The 27,299-nt window shown below is 36.5% G+C and overlaps 1 protein-coding gene across 2 annotated transcripts in view; it reads left to right on the top strand.

Moving 5' to 3' along the window:
• The window catches only part of rasa4 (RAS p21 protein activator 4), a 47,866-nt gene that overhangs the window by 10,216 nt on the left and 10,351 nt on the right, over positions 1-27,299 (top strand). For both annotated transcript variants that reach the window (XM_082170079.1, XM_082170078.1), the window contains 13 exons: positions 897-953; positions 2,827-2,940; positions 3,976-4,037; positions 13,535-13,667; positions 15,265-15,346; positions 15,440-15,574; positions 16,837-16,928; positions 22,341-22,458; positions 22,979-23,132; positions 23,299-23,363; positions 25,239-25,351; positions 25,446-25,638; positions 26,909-27,046. In XM_082170079.1, the coding sequence (XP_082026205.1) occupies positions 897-953; positions 2,827-2,940; positions 3,976-4,037; positions 13,535-13,667; positions 15,265-15,346; positions 15,440-15,574; positions 16,837-16,928; positions 22,341-22,458; positions 22,979-23,132; positions 23,299-23,363; positions 25,239-25,351; positions 25,446-25,638; positions 26,909-27,046 (1,456 nt within the window). The remainder of the gene's footprint in view (positions 1-896; positions 954-2,826; positions 2,941-3,975; positions 4,038-13,534; positions 13,668-15,264; positions 15,347-15,439; positions 15,575-16,836; positions 16,929-22,340; positions 22,459-22,978; positions 23,133-23,298; positions 23,364-25,238; positions 25,352-25,445; positions 25,639-26,908; positions 27,047-27,299) is intronic.

Here is a 27,299-nt window from a genome sequence, read left to right as displayed (position 1 = left end):
TTATTGACATTGTCACAATCATAAGACAAAATTCTTGTCGATGATGTAATTTCCTGTTTTATGTTTCTTCCTGTCTTTTTCTCCACATAACTTTGTTAGTCACGCAACATGACTCTGAGTTGCCATTAAAAAGAAAGATTTAGAATATTTTAACAAAACTGCTTCAATGCTTATATTTTTTTCTAATAAGTAATAATAAAAAGATTGTGCCAAACTCCTTGCAGCTCATTTCCTAACTTCATCCTGCACATGCCAATTAAGGACATTTCTATGGGATAAATGCTAACACACGGCTTTCTCCAGGTTCATAATAATATATAAGTATATATTTCATACATTTCTTTAAAATAATATAAAAACAAACATGAATACAAAGACTAGATTAATACATTCATTTTGCACATGCTTTAAACTAGATTTAAATATATATATATTTATTTACTGGTATTTATCTTGGACAGTCTTGTCATTTACCCCATAAATGACTTCCCTCTGGACTCTCATTGATCTCATGGTTGGATTGATAAAGGTTGTTTGAAGTGAAAGATTAATACAATTCTTTCATATACGTTTCTGCAAAGCTCCAGGACATCAGGAAGATTCTTTGTGGATTCTTCTATGGAATAAGGCTATAAAATCCTTCTGGGTCATAATTAAAACCTTATGAATAAAATAATATGATAAGAAGATACATTTTTCATTTATCCTTGCAAACTATAAACGTTATCTTTATAGATTTAAATAAGCCTCGTTGCCGATCTGAGAGAGCAACGGCATCATTTTTAACATGCAATTAAAATTCTTGATGGCATAAATCAATCATGTGTGATCATGAGATTAATAACTATTGAGTTTTTGCCATTATGCAATAACATTATTGTTCATTTCATTTGCAGAACTGGAAGCAGTGATCCATACTGCATCGTGAAAATTGATAATGAGGCGATAATTCGGTAGGTATGATTATTTTATTTTTCTGCACATTTCAATTGGAGCACAAGTGTTTGGTGATCTAATATTGGTCTGTGTTGCTATACAGCCAATAATAAGTAAATTATCATAAACTGAACAGATTAGAAATGAAATTTTCTGTGAAGCAGAACTAATTTAATTTGTGCCACATAATTGAAATCCCTCCTGCACCATAGATTGCTGTGTGGTTGTACCTCCACACTTGGCAGCAATATAAAGGTCATACTAAACAAACCTCTCCTCTGATTTGAGTTTGAGTACAGTACAGTGTGGGCATATTGATTCCTGGTGCTCTATGAAGATGAAATGAAAATCCATTTTATATGCACAAAATCAGTAGAAACCACTACCACAGTGAGAGAAGTGGCAACACTGGAATTTTTGACTGAACTTATAAAGTTTATTATATTCTTTTATTTGTTATTCACTCTACCGTCTCTTTTGTGACTCACTTTATTTCCAGGGCCTATAAAATAACTTATTTTCCAGCCAACTGAAAGGTTTAACTGTGAATGTTACTGACTGTTCTCTGAGCCACAATGATTTCTTTGGTCAATAAGTTAAAAAATGTCCCTGGTATACCAAATCTGAAGGTAAATAAATGTTAAGTATGGATCGTAGTCTGATGTTTGTTTCGTCAGGCTAGCTTTATGCTAACGCAGTAAATAAGCCTTGTGAGTCTGTTGATTGAGAATGTGATACACAAAGCACACTTGCATTAGACAATTGACAAAATGCTAATCTTTGCTTAGAATTTCTGATTTGGTATTGACATTTGTAAACGAACCTGCTGTCTATCACTGCAGTTAAAGAAAAACTGCTGTCTGGTTTTGTTAATGTTTAAATACCTGTCTTTATACCTATTCTCCCGAGATTTTTTTTTATACCATTATAGGGGGCTTTGCCAGACATCCCATTTATATCAAGATGATGTATGTTAGTACGACCAGTGTGATTTCAGTATGCATATAGTATTATAGTATTTATTAATATTTTTAAGTTATTTTATTTTTTATATGTTCAGTTTTCCTTTTAATTTTACTAAGTTTGTTAAAAAAAAATTCCGTTTGTATTGTTTTTATTTTTTCTATTTAGCTTTAATTTATTTTTATTTCAGTCAAATTAAGGGAAATCACCCCTTTTAAGAAATCAGTTTCTTAAGTTAAATTTTTTCATCTAATATTTATATTTTATTTTATTTTATTTCAGCTTTAATTCAATGACAGAAAACTTTGGACGCTTGTCTACACCACAGAATAAAACATTTTAAAAGATAATTGCAACTTTTATCTCACAACTGCGAGTTTACATCTCGTGCAACGACTTTATATCATGCAATTCTGACTTTGTATCTCGCAATTCTGAGAAATAAAGTCCAAATTGCGAGATACAAAGTCAGAATTGCATGATATAAAGTCGCAATTGCATGTTATAAAGTCAGAATTGCGAGATATAAACTCACAATTGCGTGTTATAAACCCACGTGTTATAAACTAAAAAAGTTTTTTTATAACTAAATAAACCTTTTTTTTCTCTCAAGTTTATTTCTCACAATTGCGAGTTAATATCTCACAATTCTGAATTTATAACACGCAATTTTGACTTTATATCATGCAATTCTGACTTAAAAACACACAATTGCAACTTTACAAATATATTCTGTTTCAGACTCAACAATTAAATTGTTTTGTACTGAACGAGTAACACATTTCATGTCCAAAATGTCACAGGATGAAATTTGCCATTTATCGGCATACCAGGATGAAGTTAGCTACTTTGTAATTTTTTTTTTTTTTTTTTTTTTTACATTTACATTTACAACTTTTCACATTTATTTTTTAATCTATCTCTCAGGACAGCAACAATATGGAAGACACTGTCTCCGTTTTGGGGTGAAGAATACACTGTCCATCTTTCTCCCTACTTTCGGACAGTGTCTTTTTATGTGCTGGATGAGGACTCTCTCAGGTCTGAACCTACATACTACTACTACATACTACTACTACATATTACTACTTAACCTACATACGACATGGTTGAAGGTGAAGTGTGTGATATTTCTTTGTTAAAATACTTTTTTCCTGTTAAAGTTTGATGTGTAGAGTCATCTATGAGTAAGCCATTCATTAAGGTTGACTTCTCCTAAAGTGTCACTTTCAAAACATTGCTATGGCTGTTTGAGCAGTCCGACATGGCGACTGTAGCTCAACCACAAAAATGGAAATGGGAATGCACACGCTAATGAAATGAATACTGTTGTTGCACTGTAAGTCACCCTTGTCAAAATTTCATTCACACTACCCTTATTCAGAGTATACTGTATAGAATATACTTTTTAATGGTTGCGAAGTAAATTCAAATTCAAATGTAGTAGCATGTGATTTCGGACACACCGCTTGACTCTTGGATCCTCCCACAACACGCTAGCATCATTTAAGTGACTTTTGCATGGGTATTATCTTCACAAAATGTAGAAAACTAATTATTTTCCACTTCACCTTCAACTACTGACATAATTAACATGATAAATTGTTACAGCATTATAACTGTGATTCATGTAAGACAATCACACTTTATATTGGGTGTCATTAACTACTATGTACTTACATAAAACAAAAAAATATTAGGTACAATGTGTGACATTTGTTCTGTGTTTGTGCAGTATTGCAAAACACTTGCTGCTATTAGTCTTACTAATAGGCTACTACAAGTATTACAAGTATTACTTGCTGGCTAAGGTTAGGTACAGGTTTGGTGGTATTGGTGGGCGGGTTAATTGCAGTGTAATTATAGATGCTATTACAGAAATAAAGCTGTAATGACATGCAGGTATTTAAAAAAAAGAAGTACAATTTAAAAAACATGCATGTACACAATAAGTGCACTTTATCAAATTATTAATTTAAATGTTATTCCATAGTAGTTTAAGACACCTAATATAAAGTGAGACCCTTATGTCTGCTCAGTAGAAACCTACAGTCTCAAAAACTGTTCTGTTCACAGCCGAGATGATGTCATTGGGAAGGTGTCAATCAGTAGGGAGGTTCTCACTGCTAAACCTCAAGGTAAGAGAGTATTTACAGTTTTTATTCAGTCGCTGTGGTGAAATGGGAAATCAATATCCAGAGCCAACAAGACATTTCTCAATGTCAACAGATAGTAAGACGAGTGTTGCAAGAAAGTCATGACAAATAATCAAGTCTGACCCTTAGTCACACACAATCATAAATGTGGACTTGAAACTACACATGAGTTTCATGTGACAGTGAGAAGCCACAAACTTCCTCAAGTAATTTTTAGTTAAAACTGCTACATCTATTTTGAAAGGGCCCAAATTGTATACCTTTGTGAAATATTCTTAAGAATATATATATGCGGTATAAGTACCAAAAACCATCTCAATATATTTTTTACAGAGAATAGAATAGGTCGATTTTGGCCTGTCTAATTAATATTCATGAGCCTCTCTTCTGATTGGCCTGTTGTTTTCTTAGTGACGCACGGCCAGGCCAACCACAAGTGACTAGGGTCGTGTATGCTGTAGCCTGCTGTGGCTTCACGATCTCACAAAGCTCTAAGTTGTGCTGGCCTTACTGCATATGCCTTTGTAGGAGTTTCCCTTTCAGACTCCAAATTTTATGGGAGGAGAGTATTTAAATGAATCATGCAAGGGGATTTACTAAGGTTTGTGCTAGTCAATTTACTGGTATTTGCGCCATTATTTAATGGCCAGAAAAAGCATGTCTTCAAACCATTTTTTGGGATTGCGCTCACGCTAATTTGCCCTGTTTAGGAAATCTGGCCCTATATGTGCTATGATACGGGACTATTAGTGTCTGATTTTGCAAACTGTTTCTGAATATAAAAATGTCAACACAATGTAATGTACTTGCTCTGGCACTAGTTTTGGATGGAGATATGGTCTTGTTGTTGCCGTTTGTAATCGTTGTACAAGCAGGATGTGACGGTTGGTCGGTGTGTTATTTGTCCCGCCCCTCCTCCACTATGATTGGATGGCTTGGTAAAAAGTGACCGTGGTGATTGCGGTGTTTTACCCAAAGTTAAAACATTCTTCAACTCTCTGCAACCAGATAAAAAATTAATCATGCAAGCTGATTTACTAAGGTGTGCGCTAGTCAATTTACAAGTATTTGCGCCAATATATAACGGCCAAAAAAAAGCATGTCTTAAACCAGACGCTAATTTGCGCTGCTCTTGGTAGAATGCGTTGGTCTTTATGGAAATGATCCGGCTGCGTCTGTTCTTTAATTTGCGTGTCATTCACCCTCAGAACTTTCCACTCCCATCTTTTATGGGATTGCGCTCTCACACTAATTTGCCCTATTCAGTATTTCTGACCCTTAATATCTTACATAATTTTGCTCAAAATGTTTCTCAAGCAAATGTATTTTTTTATTTGAAATAAGGCAACAATACTGATAAGGAAAACTGTGCATGAGATGACTTTAAATCAACATAGTTGTAGTAGAAAACTCCCTCGTGTATATGAGCACACAATCTGGTGGGGTTCCTGAGGTGGTGTTTTGAGTGCTGGTGAGTCATTGTGGTTGTCTAGGCTTGTAACTCATGTCTATTGGGCCTGAGGGGCAAGGACACGGCAGGGTTATCCATTATCATGTCACAAAATGGAACAAAATGGAACAAAGCATCACTCATTGTACCCCCATGACGTGTTGATGACTAGTCATACAATGCAGTCTATCCGTAATGGAATAGAAAAGCTAAATCATACATTAACACTGTGTTGGTGTCTCAGATAGATAGGGCATAATAATGATTGTTTAGGAATAACTGGAGTAAGGGCTGCTGAAAATTCAGCTTTGCCATCACAAGAATATATTATATTTTTAAAAATGTATTTAAAAATTTAAATTATTTCACAATAAAGCAATTTTTACTGTATTTTTGATTCAAATAAATGCAGCCTTTGTGAGCATAAGAGACTTCTTAAACAAAATATTAAAACACTTAATTATTCCAAACTTTTGACCAGTAGTGTACATGTCTTTAGCATAGACTTGTAGTCAAGACCGCCTAAACCGAGACCAAGACACTACCAAGACCAGAGGGTATCGAGACCAAGACAAGACCAAGACCAAGACCAAGACAGACCAAGTCAAGACCAAGACCAAGACCAAGACCAAGACCAAGACAGACCAAGTCAAGACCAAGACCAAGACCAAGACCGAGACCAAGTCAAGACCGGAGAAAAAAAAAAAAACAGACTAGTGTTGAATCTAAGCTATAACTTGTATGAATTCAAGAACAGCAGCATACTAGGGTTCAGTCGCAGTTTACATTCAATATTAGACGGTATTACTTCAACTACACAGGCAGAACAATACAGAGACAGACCATGTCATGTGTGTGACTGTGAGCTCACTGTAAATGTTTTTGCAGACTGGGTGAGATCAACTATGTGTAGCAATTGCATGATGGCTGTTACTGCACTATTAGACGATTGAGACTCCCTTAACTTTTGTGTACTGTTGAGGACTGACATGACTGGTACTGACTGGTTCATCTGACAAAACATCAAACACCTCCAACACCATCTTGCTCCTCCAACAACTGTCTAAAGAATGAGAAATATGTAACCAATTGAAATTATACTTAATGTGTAGATGAAATCGTAACATCAAATTAAAGATACACAATTATAAACTTGGATTAGGCCTAATGTTTAGTCAACACAACGGAGATATGCAGATGATATTTAAAAGACCATTTATTTAGTCTAACGCCATCTTAAATACAATACTGTAATCAAACAACACACACACACATACACACAGATATCAAAGACACAAATTAATCTAAGCAAATGCCTGCCTATATCTGCTGATTTCGGAGTCTCCAAATGAATCCATTCTGCAACTTTTAAATACATAATAAAATGTGTAAAAACGAAATTATAGGCTTAAAGCAGCACTCAGTAGCTTCGGGACTTCTTCGCTGTATTCTCGCTTTTTGCTCGCAGGTTTCTCTCTAGAGCTCCCCCCACAGCTTCGGAATAGATATTTGACAACACTGTTGTAAAAACTCGTTGTTGATTCTCAGACACCAGAGGCTATAGATCAACGACATCAAAGCAGATGGGACGTTCTTTAAAACGTCTTCTTCATTCGGGTTCGGACAGCGTGAGGGAGCGCAATAATGACAGCATTTTAGCAGATTTCTTTTGGCCGTAAAGCAATTGTTTACATCGCGAGACCTGATATCACGCGAGACTTCCTGACGCAGCGGCCGGCGGCCCGCCGGCTCAAAGATGCAAGTGCGTATTTTACGCTCACGGGCACCAGGGGGGTGCGAAACGACCACCATTCAACCCGAAATAAGTAATATAACCATTCCAATGACTCCGAAGCTGTTCAGTTAAGGTAAAAAAAGTTACTTAGTTCACCTTTAAGTGCAGGAATCCGAAAGTTGGTCGTTTTGTCGCTATGGTTACACACACACACACATGCCGTTGGTGGTGCGCTCAAAGTCATCTGTCAGTTGTGCAGTTACCCAAAATCTCCTGAATGAAGTTAAAACCCATCATGTCACTGATATGTGTTTTTTAAATCAAGTGATCAAAGTGCTCGTTGCCGCTGCGATCAGTGGCGCGGCTACAGTGTTTTCTTGTGTGGCTCGCGCACACGCCGCACTGTCTTCACTCGGACGCGCGCTTCAATCCGTTCCGTTGCGGATAATAATGTTGCATTATCGAACGTTGTGTCATCGTGGATATTGTAGTGTTGTATTGCTAAATCCCCCGACCACTATGTCGGTCTGAGACAGCGAGACCTAGACAAGACCAAGAGGTCAGAGACCAAGACAAGACCAAGACCAAAGACCGTCAAGGCCGTGACAAGACCGAGACCACGTAAAAGTGGTCTCGAGACCGGTCTCGAGACATACATCACTACTTTAGCAGGCATGATATGATAAAAATGAGCCACAGAGTTTGTAAAATGCTTCCAGAAAAAGTGGTTCTTACAGTAACTATAACATAAGTCATCCTTCATTGACTTGTGAATGAGTCTTTATGCTGGCTCTTTCCCTCTCTTTGTCGTCCTCTTCCCACCCTCACCCCTAACGAACAAATGGCCTCACATAACCTTTTTCTCTGAGGGCTCTGAAACAGCATTTAGCGAAAGGACATGTTCTGCAGAGCACAAAAATAGCCATGTGCTCAAGTTTCCCTTGGTTTGACAGGGTGTGAACATTCAAGTTAGCTATAAGTCAAATCAGAGTCTAACCACACCGATAACAGTGCGAGATGGTGTGTAATTAGCTGACGGCGGAATGTTGGCGTATTATGCAGTTTGGCATATAGACCCTAATTATGACATTCTTAGAAAGGAGATGTGTAGAAGAACGTGCAAGCACTGAGAATATTAGTTAAATCACTTTATCTGCATTTCCCCCCTTGCATTGTAATGACGTTTATCTTGTTTCTAAAAAAAAAGGGAGATGCTAATTTTAAACTAATTTGTGGCAAACTAATTTAAACATAAGTCCCCATGTGGTGATCAAGCTTTTAATATTGTTTATATGTCTGTGCGGTGTTTTTAATATGCTTTAAGACAAACCATGTGAAAATTCATAACACCATTGCTGAGTATTTTCTCCCTAAAACTGCAGTGAACCAAAAACATGGTTTGAAATCGCTGGTGTTTCTGACGTCACAAACTACCTTGTAACCAATCACGTCAATGTGTGATCGTAAATGAGTGGATCTCTGAACTGGTGTGAGTGAGTGGAAGCGGGGCTAATTTACATATACTAATTGAAGCAAGGGTGTAGAGTTAAATTCAAGTTATTTTAAGGCGTGAATTATTATTTTTCAAGGAAAAAACGTTTAAATTTGTCATTTTGGTGATCAAAGATGAGCTTTAAGGGATACAATTATTGACTACAGGGGGACTTTAAATGAAAGCCGCCATTTGCCACAAATGTGGCCCTGGACCACAAAACTAGTCACATGGGTCCATTTTTGGAACTTGAGATTTATACACATGAAAGCTGAATAAATATGCTTTCCAGTGATGTATGGTTTCTTAGGATAGGACAATATTTGGCCGCGATACAACTATTTGAAAATCTAGGGGTGCAAAAAAATCGAAACATTGAGAAAAATGCCAGAAGTTGTCCATTTATGTTCGCGATTGTGCTGCATTCAGTCACAAAAATAAATGTTTTATATATTTACGGTAGAAAATGTACTAAATATATTCATGGAACATGATCTTGAATCCTAATGATTTTTGGCATAAAAAAACTTTTTATGGGTATAAAAACGAGTGAATGGAATTGAAACGTAGCAAACTGGCAGCTCCAGTAGTAATGAAAAGATGTATCCTGAACTCTGCTATGGAAACAAGCATGTATAAACCATAATGAAACAATTTAATAATCAATTAAAAAGGAATTTATACCTGTATGATATTACGCTGGACCAGCGCGGTTTTGAAAATGGATGGATAGATGATTCAGCTGCGGCGCCATCTCCTGACTAGACGCGGGAATTCATTCAGCGCGCGACTCTCACAGTGTATTATGGGTATTCTCTTGCAGTTGAGCGTACATTGGTTGTACGCTTGTTATTGCGGTGTAATGTGGGATTGAATGAGTGCACTCAAAAAAATGTCCACTATGGTTTCGGACACAACTACAAATGGCTGTCCCCTCAAATAACACCCTATTTAAGGGTATAAGGGACGATTTCGGACACAGCCACTGTTTCTGATTTATGATGAGTGGGAGAAGAAGTGGGTGGGGTTTTAGTCTGTGGACAAAAAAGTTATGTTCATAAACAATTTAAAAGTGAATTTTGCATAATGAAAGTTTCATATTTCAGTATCCAAAATCAAGCAATAAACATTAACAACAAAAATAAACATTAATCACATAGTTTTATTTACACTGCAATTGCACTCCGTTGTGGGCCTACATCCGGGTCTTCCTGGTGGGGGTTACTCCCTGGCGTAAGAAGCTGTGTCCTAAATTCAGGGGCTGCATCCTTTGAAGGCCGCGTCCTTCGAAGTGTGAGACTCGTTTAAAGGGGAAAGTATAGCCGATTGCGTCATTGCGGCGAAGGCTGTCCCAATTCGAAGGTCCATCGAAGGCTCCTTCAAAATGCGTCCTGCATATGCGTCCTTCTTTTCCCGTGAATGCAGGATACATCAGAAGGTTCCTTCGCAGCCTTGCCTACCCCAGAATTCATTGCGCACCAGAGACGAAATTGCCAGATTACACTTTTAAATATAAGTATTGGGTTTCAATTTAATCAAGTAATCTTATGTATCTAATGAGAACAATTTAAATAATAATAAAAAAAATACAATAAAGGTTCAAATGTTGACTTACAGTATATGTTACCAGTATGTAATTTTGCATAGGCTAGTTTATACTTTAGTTTATTATGTACATAAATTGACCATGGTGAACATTTTTAGATAGGTTTTCGAGGGGTTGCCGGTTCTGTGGAACAAAGGTTTTCGAAGGGTTGCCAGGTCTGTGGAACAAAAGTTTTCTCCATCGGGCGGCCGAATTCTCCACTGGATTTGAGGGATGTTTTTGGGGTGTTGGAGCGTTGAAATCATACTTACGGGGGTGGAAATCAACCCGCGGAATTTTTTTTTACCTGCGGCAACAACTTAAAAGTAGCCCAAAACCTCGGACTTGGCAACACTGACAGTAGGCCGCATTTGTTACGAAACTGCTCCGAGACACGAGGGTTAAGATCCAAACGCAGCTTTATTGTGGGTAATCCAGAGGCGTAATCCAGTGTACAGGCAAAAGGTTAAAACACAGGTAGGCAGTCCAAACAAACCAACAAATAAACAAACAAAACAGGCAGGGACCAGAGGCAAAAGAGTAATCCAGGGAACAGGGCAAGAAATCCAAATAAACCAAAAGACAAGAAACCAGGGAAAACGCTCGGAATTGCAGTGTAACACTTAAACAAGACTTTGCGGTGAGTGAATGAATGAACATGGTATAAATAGACTGAGACTAACAGGATGATGAGACACAGGTGAATGCAATCAGTGAATGAGGTACAGGTGAATGTGATCAGTGATAAGTGATGATGAGTCCAGGCAGTGAGTTATGGGAAATGTAGTTTGTGAGTGATAATAGTCTTATGTGGAGTGCCCTCTGGTGGCTCTCAAGGGCACTCCAGCTGGTGACCGTTACAGCATTAGAAGGATCCTTCGACTTGGGACAGCCTTCATCGCACCGCTGTGACGCAATCAGCCTTCAAATACGATCTTCAGAGGATGCAGCCCCTGAATTGGGACACAGCCATAGACTTTAGCATCCTTGTTAGCATGCCCGCCTCCCATGGCAGAGACCCTAATTAGAATCCCGCTCGGAGCGGCGGGTACACTGGCTTCTCCACCGTTGACTCCTCCCTGGCTCCTGCCTCGTCCGGGGTTGTCCCGTGTACCAGCTCTGCATCCTCCTCCAAAGCCTCCTCCCGCATCTCCTTTTTTGGGTTTTAGTTTTGGTTTTTCCCAGTTTGCATGCTTGATTGATTTCCTTGTCTTTTTCCAGGGTTTTTCATTGATTGATTAAATTGTAACACCTGTTTCTTGTTTCTTTGATTGGTTTGCGTTTATATATATAGCCCCTTTGTTTGTTCTTTTCATTGTCTATTTATTGTTTATACTGTTTGTTCTCTTTGTATTTTGATATTCTGAATGATTTTGTTTCATTCAGTTTGCCCTTAATAAAATAACTGCTGCAAATAGATCCTGCTCAAATCATATTTGCTGTTGCTGCAACTGGCCATTTGTGACACCTGGCAAACCACCCATAACAATTTAGCATCTTGGAAGCAACGTTTGCACAGGGTTGCAAATCTTGTTATTATTATTTACTTTTTGTTTTTGTATTCTAAACATTTAGCCTGTGTGTGCAGGTGAAGGAAAAGTCGAAAAGTGCACTCTATTGTAAAGAATTTTGGCTAGTGGCTCAGCATCTGTTTGAAGCAGAGACCTTGACTCTTTAAAGGTTGGCCGTGTGTGTGTGCGTGTGTGTGTAGGGGAGGAAGGGAGGGGGTCACTGTTTTTGAACATATTTATGAAGCAGACCTTTTACTGTACAGAGATTGTCAGTCAAATCTTTCTAACTTGTGTTTAATATCTTATTGTAGGAATACTGTATCTGTAGAAAGACTGCTTCTAGAAAATGTTTTAGCTGTTTAGTTTTACATGGTTCAATTTCCTTTCTTTAAATGGATTTCATTTGTGTCATTTGTTTGTGTACAAACTCATCTGCATGAATGTCATGTTTTGTCATTTAATTTCAGAGGTTGGATGATTGAACTGAAGAATGGACTATTTCAGACTATTTGCTGCTTATTATAGTGATTTTGCATTCCATTTTCTTTTCAACGTATTTCTTTTGAGCAATATCTTGGAACAACAAACAGCATTTTCCTGAAATGCTTGATGTCTGCTTTAAATTCATGTTTTTTTAAATCAGTCTGTATTGTATGGTATATTTAAGATACAAATTTCACTGAACTTCAAACAAAAACATGAAATGTATGCGTAATCAGATGCTATAATCACGTTCAGTTCCACAAAATATATTGAAAGCATCAGCATTCAGCTAAATGGAAAAGTTTTTCTTGGCAGACCGAATTTGTTTTTGTGCTACTCTCCAGAGCAATAAAGGAAAATGGACCTTGACGAGTGATACGCCGGAATACTAATCGAGAGGAAAAACTAATAGGCCACAGGAATAAACAAGCTTTATGTCCACATCAGCGAAGCCAAAATAACTAGTTTTACAATTTTAGACATAGCAAAATCAAAGTGGTTTGGTGGTCCTTGAGTCAAGCTTTCAGCAAAATACTAAGAATGGTCTTCAACAACCATATTCCTAAATACAGAAGGTTGCTAAAGCATGGAGCCCAGCATTAACATTAGGTGGACTTAAGGGAAAGAAATACAACTCTATTCTATGAAAGCATGCAATATAGCTTGTTTTATACCCCATTTAAGTCGATATTTCTTTCTCTGAAACTCTGAAATCTTATTTGCATGCTCGTTCTTGTGTGTCACCTGACCGATTGCAACACAGCAGAATGGAGAATGAGAATTAAGAGCTACAATGGAGCATATTTTCATAGAATAATAGCTTAAATCTCAGTCTGTTCACATTTTAATATAATTATTGAACATCCAACATGTCAGTAAATACTCTTGGTCTACCATAAGCTTATTCAGTAGAAATACAGCAAGGCCATTAATTCTATTACCGTAAGCCTCTTAAAGCTAGAGTTACTGAGGAGGGACATGATATATTACATTTTTATCCCAACTGTAGGCCTACTGTGTGTGTTTGCAGATACGGGAATACAGAAGCCATAATAATACTGCTCTTAATCCTGCTCTCTCCCACTGTGCACTAGGCCGTTTTAGGGTCCCTGTCCTTCAACTTAGCCATGCACCATAACTTGATTGGCCACTAAATGATTTATTTCAGCGTCAATGTCAGACATATAAATTCTCATTTTGCGCTTCTTGTCATTTTTATTTAGGTGTTGATGGATGGATGAATTTAACAGAGATTGACCCAGATGAGGAGGTGCAAGGGGAGATTCACCTCCAGATCTCTGTGCTGGGAGATGGAGATATCCCACGGAAACTGTGCTGCCAAGTCCTAGAGGCAAGGTGAGGAACTATGAGGAGCAGCAAATGATTTGTGACAGGAAACTTGTTATGTTTTCGTGATTAGTAGCCTATATCAATGCATTTTATCAATTCATGGATGGGAATCGTAAATAATAATATAATAAATGTAAGTTCTGGTTCTGATTCCTAAGCAATTCTGGTTCATTAACGGTTTTTAAAGTGCCCCTATTATGCTTTTTCAGATATGACCTTTCATAACTGTTTGTGAATGGAAAAGGTCTGCAAAGATCAAAGTGCAGATAAATTAAGTTATTCAGGGGCATAGCAATCATTTCAAAGTGACATAAATGTGAAATTCAAAGTTCAAAGTGTAATAAAAAAAAATCGGACCTTTTTCTAATTAACCATTTTTTTATCTCTTGCTTTTAATTGGCTAAGAAATCAAATACAATGCTGAACAATAACCAATCATTTGTATTCTATAATATGTTTACCTATATTTTCCTTTGGTTCCATGGTTTATGTACTACAAACAATATAAAATATATACAGTGTAAAAAATAAATCATCACAGAATAAGGCAGAACAAATATTTTGCAGTTTCTGTACTGTAAATAAAGGCTTAATCAATTAGCTCTGCATTATTCTCATAATTTATTGTTATGAAAATACCCAGAGATGGCTTGAAAAACACACATAAAACATATTCTTGCAATTGTCTGTTTATAGCTTTCACGGTTCATCAGTCAAAACGTTTGTGCTTTTTGTTCAGCGACAGTGATAACTGGATACCTTTGTCCATATAAGGAATTTCCTGGAACGTTATAACTTATTACTTCTATGAGTCCGTTTTGGGCTTTCTGCACGAGAGCGCTCTCCGGGTTTGAGTATGAAAGACTATCACCTATAGACTATCTTGTCTCTTTGAATTTAAATCTAGATTTATTCACATTTGCCCATGAAAACACACTTGCCCAAAAAATGTCCCCCGCATAATAAATAATTAAATAAACATTTATTATTGAAATATTTTAAAATAAATTAAAAACAATTCTTGCAAAAGGTGTTTGCTTTTTATTGACTTTTCAGATGGCATAAAGGCAATTCATTAGTTGATCTTAACTATATTGAACAGCAATACAAAAAACAACACAAAAAATATATTTATATTTCATTGTAATATATTTCATTTACTTGTTGTTTTTGAAATACTACTGACAAGATGCATAATGTTCATCATGTTATGATGCACATTATGTAACCATTGTCCCATTGAATGGGAAACTTTTTTGTATTATTTTTAGACAAATCATTGGTGAAAGAATGCACTTGCGAGAATCATTAATGGAACCGAAAGTCATTTAGATAGACAATTAGCAGTATCACAAAAACCCTGGATTACCCTTGGTAAAATATAAATGGTGTGAAATATGGAACTAGATACTCGAGGATTAGAAAAAAATCACCTGGTTTATCAATTTGAAGTTTAAATGCTAGGTCAATGTATTCAAAGACTTTTTAATTGAAAACAAGTCTGTGAATCAGACTGTTGGAATGGGGCTTCAGAGATTTTATCTTCATAAGCTACATTTGGATTGCGTCTAATAGCTTCATGTACTTTCGGCTTTGTTTCTAGAGATCTTGCAAAAAAGGATCGCAACGGAGCCTCTGATCCTTTTGTTAGAGTGAGGTACAATGGCAAAACCCATGAGAGTGCAGTAAGTATGTTTCTCTGTAAGTTTCTGCTTTGCTCTGCCACACAGTTAGAACTGACTGTCTGTTACTGATTTCCATGACCCTGCTTCCTCCAGGTGGTTAAGAAGTCCTGTTACCCACGCTGGAACGAGAGTTTTGAGTTTGAGCTGGACGAGGGCCTGGCTGACAGCCTTTTGAGTGTGGAGGTGTGGGACTGGGATCTGGTCAGCAGAAACGACTTCCTTGGAAAGGTGACTGCACAGAATAGACATTAGCAAATCCTAGAGTATATCCTCATGCTCTGAAGCTGACCTTTGTCTTAGTTTAAAATAAAACACAAAGCATTTAAAGGTGCTTTCACTCTACTAAAGCATAAAAATACCATAATATGTTTGCAGATACTTAGGAAACATGCTGCGTTCACATACTCGTTTCATTGAAAAACAATGCTACAGCCAGTTATTTTACTTTGAAATGTGCGGTCCGTGTTGGAATGTCTATTTTTGTTTTGGTCTGTGTGATCCCGCCCACTGCCAGTTCACCCAATTGTATTTCGACACCCGGGGATGCCAGTTGGCAGGAAACACACTGTATTACAGCCAGCAAACAAACTGGGTCAGGGATCGCAGATTCTACCCGACCTAAAAGCGCCGAGTCTGAGGAGGAGGGGGCGGGGGAAACAACGATTTTGGACTTCAATACCTATTTCGACCACTAGCTGTCATTTTTACAGACTGCACCTTTAATTAGTAAGACGTAGCGTGTTTAATATTAGTTTAACAACATAGATCAACACTCGTCTGCTGCATTTTTGTCATGCTGAATTGTCATGCAGCTCTTTTAAGTTTTTATTCACTGATAGTCTTCACCTTCAAAACTGAACTCATGAAATCTCATCATGAGTAACTTAAATGACAAGATAATTTGACATTTTTGCACTGAAATAAAAAGAGGTTTTCGACCAATAAGCACAGCAGGTTAGATTAATGTATAGCTATTTTTTATATAAGATCCAATGACCATGACAGTTTCCATTCGAAAGGGAACCAAACATATGGAGCTGGTTATGTGCTGCAAATGTCAAAATGTATTAACTTACAAATCATGCACTATGGTAAAAAGTGTTTTGAGGTCATAATATAATGTGCAAGGAACCGCATAAAATACGTCTTTATTAATTGATAATCTGCCCCAGTTTCATTCATTTCAGGTGAAAACTGCAGTGATTTGTATGTATTGGTAAATGTTTAGCATTTCACAAAAATGTAGTTTTTTCTAATGAGCCTGTGTTTTTTTTTTTTACTTGTCAATTCAGCATATTCCAAAGTTAACTAAATAATTCAAGCATAGTCACTGTTTCATAACATTGCGTTTGTGCCTGTTTGACAGCTGTTCACTGTGACATTGCCTTTGTCACCCAATAATAAATGTTCCAATTACTGTGTTTAGCTTCGGTTGCTTTGACAGCTAATTGTCATGGCGATTGATATATGCGGCCTCTGTTTTCCTTCAGGTCCTGTTCAACATCAACAAGCTTCAGTCTGCCCAGCAAGAGGAGGGCTGGTTTCGCCTGGGGCCTGACAAATCTAAACACAGTGAATATGAGTGAGTGTATTTTGAATTGTGGCAAATATGCACACCACCTAAGCAAACCTTAAACTTTGGTTGCCACAGCAACAAGTATTCACCTTTAACGGTTGCCTGTGGCAGAGAACATTAAGCAAATGGCAGAAGGACTAAAAAGTACAAGGGAAAAAGTGCAACTTTCCCTAGTCTGTTCCTGGGAATAAGTCTAACATTGGAGGATTGTTACGCACTCTTCCCACAGGCTCTCACTGCGTTACGCTTGTGTGTTCTGGTCCATGTGTTGACAGGAAGTACTAATCCTTTCCCTGGCTAAATCCTGGGATTTTTTCTGTTCATTCGCGCTGTCTCCCCCTCCACCCGGCCCTCCTCTCCACCCATAAGGGATCATTTGGCCACGTGGATTGACAGTGGGGATTATATCTCAAGCTGGCAGGAGGAGTGGGATGGAAAGGCTTATGTAAAAACTCCAGTACGGGGGATTCGGTTGGGTGATGACAAAAGCTATGCGTCATCTGAGAGCTAGTGCGAGTATGTAGGTAGATTAAGGCAGAAAGTGTTTTCGGGTACACGGCGTGTCAGTGTGACAGACTTGTGTCCACATGGGCAAAGGAGTCATTGACATTCGTTCTGTCGTTCATTTATTTATACACTTGAGTTGATTGAACTTACCGTCCAAATCCTTTGATGAGTCATGTAGTTCAAGCTCCACATCTACACGGATATATGGATCAGGCTTGAGCACCTTTTACACAGTGTTATGTAGACAAGGTGTAATATTGTGTAAATGTTGGAGGCAGATAAGGGCATTTGAGCATCATAAGTACAGTCTTTTTTTTCCAATATTGCTAAAAATTGTTCCATAATCGTATCTTCTTAAAGGCCAAAGGATTGTATTTAGGGCATACATGGACTGACTATCCATGATTTCAGGATTAACCCTCATGTACTGCCGAGATGGACTTGTTTGGGGTCACAGATAGACTTTATTGTCCTAAAATGCAGGGATTTTAAGTGTAAAAATAACAGTACTAATTCCAAAATTATAGGGTTGGTTTACCTAAAAACTGAAAATTCTGTTATCATTTACTCACCCTCATGTCGTTCCAAACCTGTTTGACTTTTTTTCTTCCTTGGAACATAAAAGAAGACATTTCGAAGAATGTTAGTAACCAAAGATTTTTGGTTCCCATTTACTTACATTACATTTTTTGACCAGTAGAATTCAAAACTAACATTCTTAAATATCTCCTTTATGTTCCAAAGAAGAAAGAAAGTCATACATGATTGAAATGTGAGTTAATAATGAAATTTTCATTTTTGAGTGGACTATCACTTTAACCTCTTTTTTCTCTGCAAACTCTTGTAATTTGTCATTTAATCCTCTTACCTAATCTAAACCAATTTGACAGATATTATTAAGCCACTAAACCAAAATTAATGTAACACATCCCATGTACTTTTGATTAATTTGACTTAATATATACAGTACTATAACTTAAAATTATAGTTTATAGTTATAAACTTATTATATTAAACTTTAAAAGATTTGGAAAAGTTTTTGAGTTTTAATATAATACTTCAATGTCAAGTTGTTTGGGCTATTCAAAGGACCTTGGGGTCTCTAAGACAGAAAACAGAAAAACAGAACATGCAGGTTCATTTTGTAAAAGTTTTTTTTCCAAAATGCTTTACAGTGGTATACATGATGGTAAAAATGTGTCTATGCATTGTGAATCTAATCTGACAATGACAATTCACTGCAAAATGCATAAATTACCAGAAATTAAAAATGGAGCTAAATCTACACTGCCGTTCAAAAGTTTGGGTTTGGTAAGATTTTGTTTGTTTGTTTGTTTTCTTATGCTCACATAGGCTGCATGTATTTGATCAAAAATACAATAAAACAGTAATATTGTGAAATAGTATTACAGTTTAAAACAACTGTTTTACATGTGGCTATATTTTATGTAAATATTCTAAACTATATTATATAATAGGTTATTGCAATTTTTCCCCCCAAAATTGGCAGATTTCGTCTGCCATAAATATGCTGGTGCACAACCGTCTGTTCCTTCATAACAGTTTTTACTTTTTTTTCTACTCTGACCAGATTTAAAAAACACGATGGGAATTAAAATGTCACGGCCAATCCTGAACAAAGGATTATTTGACTCTAGGTTTTTGCCCACATGCAATAAAAAAGCACTGTTTGATAATCATCTCTGAGTAATCATGTCCCTATATATATTTGCATCATCTGATATATTGTTATGAACTTTTTTTTTTATATTTCGTGAGGATACCCTAGAAGTAATTAGTGATTTTTCTGTAAGAATTTAGTTTTAGTTTTTTTCATTCTGATGTCATCCTGATGAATGGAGTTTTCCATTAAGCTCCTATAATCTCTCGCTCCCCTTGGGTGATCCGCTCTCATCTCAGTGAACAAATCAAGCTGTTGTTGTTTTTGTTTATTTTCTCTTTCTCCTCTTTTCACTCCCTCGCCGTCTTCTTCCTGATTGGATTTTTGACGGCCCACCATCTGTTGCCTGCTGTTCAGTGACTGGCTGTTATGGTGGCACTCACCACACACACACATACTGTACTCTCTTCCAATTCCCACCTTCCCTCGAGTATTTCCCGTCTTTACAGTGAGAGAGCATGTGGCGTATGGAGAGACTGTATAAGTTACGAAAAATTTATGCTACTATCATCTCCATTGCAAAATAATATTTAGATGTTTGGAACGGCACATTAAGTGAGTCATATCATGACAAATACATTTTTCTTTATCTTTCAAAATAAAAAGTTCCCACAGTTCTTCAGATCCTCCAGTGAACAGAAAAGTTAGGAAAAAATGGCTCGTTTAATTCTAAGATGATAGATCTTAAACAGGGTAGTGCCATATTTAAATTGACAGGAATAAAAATGAGGCTGTGAGAAATAGAAGTATAGTGTGTTCAATTGATTGTACTGTAGTTTAACAACTTTCCGATTGTTTATTCCAGCTGATGAGACATCTTACTAAAAATCCATAAAACAAATTCCACAATCTAGGACCTTCATGTTGTCTGTTGGTCAAAAATGGTCATAAAACTTAAACTTAAAGGGAAAGTTCACGCAAAAATGAAAATTCTGTCATCCTTTACTCACCCTCAAGTTGGGTGAACTATCCCTTTAAGGCAAGACACTACAGGCAAAACCATTGTTTGGTCAATTTGGAGATTTTGGTCAATTTTGCGTCCATAATATGTCTTCTTTTTAGACTAGTGGAAAGAAAACATCCAGTACACACATTTAAGTGTTTTTTTTATTACAACCTTTTCTATTTGCGTCTGTAGAGTTAAATTACAATACATATATTTAAAGGCCGTTTTTTCAAAATGAGTTTTTGTTCCTCGTGCACTGAGCCAGAAATCTCCACTTCAGTAGCACTTACATACATCAGATCAGAATTTACAGTTTTATTCATATCTATATTCGGAAAGTTTTTAAACTCATCTTGTTCCTAAAAATATGGAGATTTTTTTTTTCCTATAGCCTTTGAAAGTATTTTCTGATTTATGGAGTGATAAACAGAGATATCCAAATTCACATCGTTAAAAACCTTGAACTCTAATATATCAACATAATAAAACAATAATTTTGAACTTGGCTTTATCCAATGTTCAGATCATCGTTCTTATTTCTTAGTGTATATTGAGTTTTTCTTTCTAGTCTTGAGTAATTCTCCCGTATTCATCAGAGCAGTATCTTGATTTCATGGGCCCGGGGACAAGTTTCACCCCATGAGTAGACTATACCACAATGGATCTTAGTGGAACCCCCTTTTCCCAGGGACATTCACATTCTTGGTTGTCCCCCCTTTGTATCCTGTACCCTTTGCCAATTAAACAGGTACAACTCTTGCAACCTTCCTCCAGCCACTCCTTGTGGTTTGTGAGTTCTACATGAAAAGGGAAGCAATTAAAAGAAACAGAAATGATGTCAACATTTACATTACAGCACCGATTAGGCCGTTCAGAGTACTGATGGTTGAGCAAACACATTATCAGTTTATGCTTGTGTTGTGTGTAAACAAAACACTGATGCTCAACAAACAGAAACTCTGATTTAAAACCTAGTGAGCTGTGCAGAAGCAGTATATTAACCTCATAGGCCTATAAAGATGTAACTAAGAAAGATAGTTCACCCAAAAATGTATATTTATATTTTTGGATGAACTATACCTTTAATTGTGCCATTTTCTAAGATAACATATTTTGGCCATATTCTAACACAGCATCATGTATGTATCCTTCATGGAGAAGTGAATCCCAGAATGCACTTCTCTGTAGAAAAATAAATCCAAGGTTGTGGATGAGACAAGCAAAATGTTAATTATAAATACATTTATGAATGAATAAATTAACTTATTATTCACTTTATTGCAACATGAATACTGTTAGTAAAATTGTTTAATTAAACGCATTAATAAAAGTATTCATAAAATATTTAAATGTGTTCGGTCATGAAACTATGGCGTTCTTTACATGCAATCTGCTAGCAATCATTTATTACACGGCACAAGCTGATTGGCCTCTGCTGATTCTTAGCCAATGAGATTGCATGCTCAATTTATAAAAAAAGTCTGGTTCAGTGTTCGCTGTAAGCTGGTCCTGCTGGTTCAGAGTTCCTCTGAAAACCCCCACCTCCCCCAGCTCCACCTGCCTAACATGCTGAAACAGTTGTCATGAACCGAATATATTAATATTACTCCAAAATTAATTAAATGTATTAATTAAACTGAATATTTAACTGCTACCTAATATTAGTCTTTAATATGTAAAATTGAGTATTTTACCTTTACCTCATCATCATGCAGTTAGAGTCTATTGAAATCAGTTGAGTTGTGTATAAATAAAACTGAGGATTGAGTTTCTGACCAGTCGGATGCTGCCTACGTGAACAGTAGGGTTTGTGAGCAGAGCTTGTACAGATTGTACAACTGTAGCCGAGAGCCATTTTTACTTCATCCATTTCTGAAGCCAAAATTGTCTCTAAATGCTTGCCTCAATATTGTGTTTATCAGTTGGGTTGCCAAGGTGTCCTCATTTTCTGTTCTATCATGACAGAGTTAGAAAACACAGCCACCCACATTTACAGTAATAACATTTACTGTTTGTCTTTTTACGTATCGCTGAACAGAACAGGGTCCTTAATGGAGTCATTTTGCCTAATATTATTTGTCTCCCATGCTGTGCTTTACTTCCTGGAAAGGTTTCACTGTGTTATCTTTCTAATGAGTAATGTTTTCTTATGTGAAACTACAGGTTATGGGTATTTTTCTCAGTTTTCATTAAAATCACATTTTAATTGGAAAAAGGAGGAGCTGTACAGTATGTCAGTAACCTAATATAGTACTATTATTGCATTTCTCTTTTTCTTTCCTAGAGGAACTCTGGGTTCTCTGCGGCTTCAGCTCCGGCTTCGAGACGAGGTTGTGTTGCCATCCAGCCATTACAAGCCACTCACAGAGCTACTCAGCCAGTCGGTCGGCTCTCAGCTCAACGTGAGTCTGATGCCATTTGGACTGAGCCTTATCTCAGGGAATATGCCTGTGCATTATCTCTTGAATTCACATGGCATATTCCTCATAACAAGATAACAAGACATAATTCGCTGTATGGATTGCGAAATGCAGCACTCGTTGTTATCTGATCTCATTTGTATGCATGTGATGGATACTCTACTCATGCCTGCAAATGTTAAAGAGGCAGGTCACCTAAAAAAATTCTCACATCATTTACTCATCCTTACAGTGTGTTGTTTCAAACCAGTCTGATAATAACTGTAAAATGTTCTCTTTTCCATATGTTTTGTGTTCCAAAGTCATACAGGGTATAAACAAGAGGGTGAATAAATGATGACAGAATATTCTATTTTGAGTAAAATGATGTTGCAAATTAAAACAAACAATAAAGCATGTTCACTATGATAAACGGGCTATTGTTTTAGCTCACAGTGTTGTATATATTTAAAGCTCACTTAAGCATAACCTCATTTGACTGAAATGACTGTGTTAATTGTAGGGGAACTGGCCTGATTTCATCATGCTGATTGATGAGACCACTACAGCTGAGAGCAGACAGGAAGTAGCTAATAATCTGGTGAAGCTGTTTTTGGGTCAAGGGCTTGTCAAGGAGTTCTTGGATGTTCTGTTCAAACTGGAACTGGATAAGACTAGTAAGCAAATAAGAAACATATACACACAAATATAGGTATATATATATATAATTATCTGTTTATTTTGAATTATTTTGGGAACATCTGTATTAGCAAAAACCTTTCTACATCTTATTTGCACTGTGATGCCTATTGATTGTATGATGTTGTTGTTGTTATCCTTCAGCTGAACCCAACACACTGTTCCGCAGTAATTCATTAGCATCCAAGTCTATGGAATCATTTTTGAAGGTAAATATACTTATTAATATACATGTGGTAAGGTGACCTGATTTCTGAAATGGAAACTAGGGGCATTTCTTAGTTCAGTGGTCAAAATATAATTGAAATCTCACTTGTTATTATTCATTAATTCAAACATTTATTAGAGAAGAATTTGTCAGGACTATGTTTGGTTCATTTTGTTCTGTTTTGGTTTCGTTTTTACTCTGTTCCCTGTGACGGTTTGCCTGAATTTGTTCTGCTAGTTTGTTTCCGCATCATTAGTTTCCACACGCCTGTTGTTAGTTCTGTTAATCACACTGTGTATTTAAGCCCTTAGTTCCTCTCAGTTCTTTGTTCAGTCTCGTATTTCTATTATGTGGTTGTTTTCTTTCATGATTCCTGAGTTCTCCTGCGTTTTTTCCGAGTTATATTGTAATCAAGAGTTTTTCCTGTTATTTTCCTATAGACGTGCGCATTACTACAGCCACACCAGCAAACATTTTAGTTTTTTTGATATACTGTTCAATATGCTGTAAAGCTGGGGTGAACTCTAGGGAGAGAGGATCCAAATTCATACATACATTTAATAATAATAATGACTGAAATATACAAAGCATGGGAACTAGTAAACTATGAAAACAGAACTGAGCAAACCACCACCATAGAAGGATTAGAGCCAACAAAAAAGGCACTGGGGCACACAGGAAATGCAGAACACTATTATTATAATTAATAACTATTAAGATGTTTTTGGGACATAATGACCCTAACTTGGTTTTAATACAATTAAATTCACCAAAATCACACTATGAAAAACAGTAAATAGAAACCATTGCAAAACAGTATTTTATTATAACAAAATTATGACTTTACAGAAACAAATTACAAAAGTAAAACAAAATAAATATGAGAAGATATGACAAATAAAACTGTAACATTTTCTAATTGTATTTAATATTTTCACTTTCAGAAACAGTGAATACACTGTATATTGTAAATACAACTTTTTTCAACTTTTTTCAAAATTATGTTTCTCTATCCCAAATTAGGCTCATTATTTTGTATTTTAAGTTAATTTTGAGCATAAAGTTTGGGCTTTCTGCAAATGTAATTGTTGCAATTGTAATTATTATAATACTTTTTTTTATTATTCATATCAGGGTGTACTATCACTCTTGAAGTTAAGGTGTGTATGTGGAAATTACTGCATTTGTAATTATTATAATACTTTTTTTATTATTCATATCAGGGTGTACTATCACTCTTGAAGTTAAGGTGTGTATGTGGAAATTACTGCATTTGTAATTATTATAATACTTTTTTTATTATTCATATCAGGGTGTACTATCACTCTTGAAGTTAAGGTGTGTATGTGGAAATTACTGCATTTAAAAGTGTGTGCAAAACAGTCCCACACCCTATTCAGGCCCTGTTATATGGCAAAAACCGAGACTGTTCCCAGAAAACAAGGAAGTCTGGTCACCCTGATTTGTGTTGCATGTGTTATAATTGTACAGAAATCTTTGAACTAATTTAAAGTGAATATGAAAGCCAGACCTTTGACTTGCAGCATAAAGTTTGATCCTCATTATTTATTCTAGCCAAGAACTGCCCACTTAGACAGAAAGGGACCATCTTACATTTAGAGAAAAGATTGCAAAGACACACATAAACGCATTGATGAATAAATGTTCAAGACCAGAATCAAGACCAGGAGCATGCATTGAGAAATAAAAAAGGGGCTTAATTTGGATTTATTGTTCAATTTAACTTTATTGTTCAATTTAACCAGCTTAAACCTCCTGCTGTTTTATTATATTTTATTCCAGTTTTCATGATTTGATTATGTGCAATATTACACAAAGGCACCTTTGACTTTTGTCTTCATTTTTCTCACTGCAGGTGGCTGGCATGCAATATCTGCACAGGCTTCTGGGCCCCATAATAAACCGAATATTTGAAGAAAAGAAATATGTAGAACTGGACCCCAGTAAAGTAGAACTGAAAGAGGCAGGGTAAGACAACTATGACTCATGGGTTACATTTGACATTTTTATGGTTCAAAAAGTCAATTTCTCAGAATTTTTCCTGGGTCTTCTGGTATTACAGGTGTGCAGGTTTGCACCGTCAGCAGACTGAGTCTGATATTATTCAGCAGAGCTCCAGCCTCCTGCAGTCGTACCTGTCTGAGCTGCTCACCTCCATCCTGCAGTCGGCCTCCTACTGCCCGCTGCTCATCTGCCAGGCTTTCCATCAACTCTACCTCAGAGTGCAGAAACGCTTCCCTGACCCAGAGTACCGGGTCAGTGATATTCATTTTTCACAAACATTATTTAAAGGGTCATTCCGGGACATTCTGGATTCACAAGGTGTGTCCTTGTGTCCCAACAGTTAACTACAAATATAATTATGTCCAGTTTTCATCTGTTATACCATCCCATTTTTGCCTGGTAAAAATAAAAAATGTCCTAAAAAATCCCTTAGACTTACAAGGACAGGAAGGACAGGTTCAAACTTTAGAATATCACGCAGACTCAATGGTGGACTATTTTGGACCATTTTAAAATTAGACATTAAAGGGATAGTTCACCCAAACATAAAAATAATGTCATCATTTGCTCAATCTTCTGTCATTCCAGACCTGTATGACTGTATGACTTTCTTGCATCTGCAGAACAAAAAAGCAGATTTAAAAAAAAACATACGTCTCTGTTTTGTATCCATACAATAAAAGTCAGCGGTGTCCGGTGTTGTTTTAGACCCCATTGACTTTTATTCAAAAGAGTTCAAAATATCCTCTTTTGCATTCCACATACAAAAAAGGCACACTGGTTTGTAAATAAGTGAATTTAGCTACAAACAGCAGTGCTAAATGAATCCGCATCGGTTGAGTGAATAATTCAATGACTCACTCATAAAGACAGGCACTTGCTTCATTCCTGAATGAATCAGCCAATTTTGAGCAAATCAGCTGAAAAAATTATTCAAAGGCTGTGTCCTCCGGAGGTCGCATTTGTTGGCCGCATAAGTCATAGAGGCTGCCTCATTTCAGTAAAGCATATTCCAAAGTCATAAAGAAATGACAATTTACACTTCACAAGGAATAACGGTAAATTTTATAATGTTACATTTCGGAAATGAGACATCCTTGATAACGTATGCGGCCAACAAATCGGACGCAGCCTTCAAAATGAGACACAGCTAATGACTCACTCATTAAGACAGCCACTTGCCGCCACCTACTGATGGTTTTAGTTTCATATTTAAGTATAATAAAAAAATTTCCATCATTTCAAATTTTTATTTTCAAAATGTTATATTTAAAACATTATTCTCGTAACATTTATGAAATTGTAATTGAAGTATTATTTCATGCATTCAAAAATGGATTTTGTAGGATACTGGTTTCATTTGATTGGTATCAGCCCTAGTCCCTAGTGTCTTAATATTCTAATATAATTTATTAATTAAATGTAACCATTTGACAAATGATCACACATACATTTAATTAGGTTAGAATTACAACATTTAGATCATGGTTTTTTATCACCTGGTTGTATATTTTTCCTCAGAAGGTGAAGTTCATTGCTGTGACCAGCTTCCTGTGTCTGCGGTTCATCTCACCTGCCATCATGTCTCCAAAATTATTTCACCTGCGTGAGAAACATGCTGATGCCCGTACGAGCCGCACACTCCTGCTACTTGCCAAAGTATGACCAGTTTTCAAGGAATCCATTGTTGTGAATACTAGTAACATATCAGCTGAAAAGACATAGTATCATTGTCCAGCTGTTTTTTAGTCTTTAACGTAACACAAATCAAGCTCAGATCCTTTCAGTTAATTGAGAATAAGGTTTTGCACTCACTGTCGCAATAACATTAACTATTTAGGTCACAGTATAGTCGTGGATTACGACCTGCATACATTCATAGACCTAATTATGGTTAACATAATCCCTCTTT

The sequence above is a fragment of the Leuciscus leuciscus genome, assembly GCF_965113295.1.
Source record: "Leuciscus leuciscus genome assembly, chromosome: 5".
Lineage (NCBI taxonomy): Eukaryota > Metazoa > Chordata > Actinopteri > Cypriniformes > Leuciscidae > Leuciscus > Leuciscus leuciscus.
The sequence above is the reverse complement of the archived record's forward strand: the minus strand, read 5'-3'. Positions and strand labels throughout refer to the sequence as shown.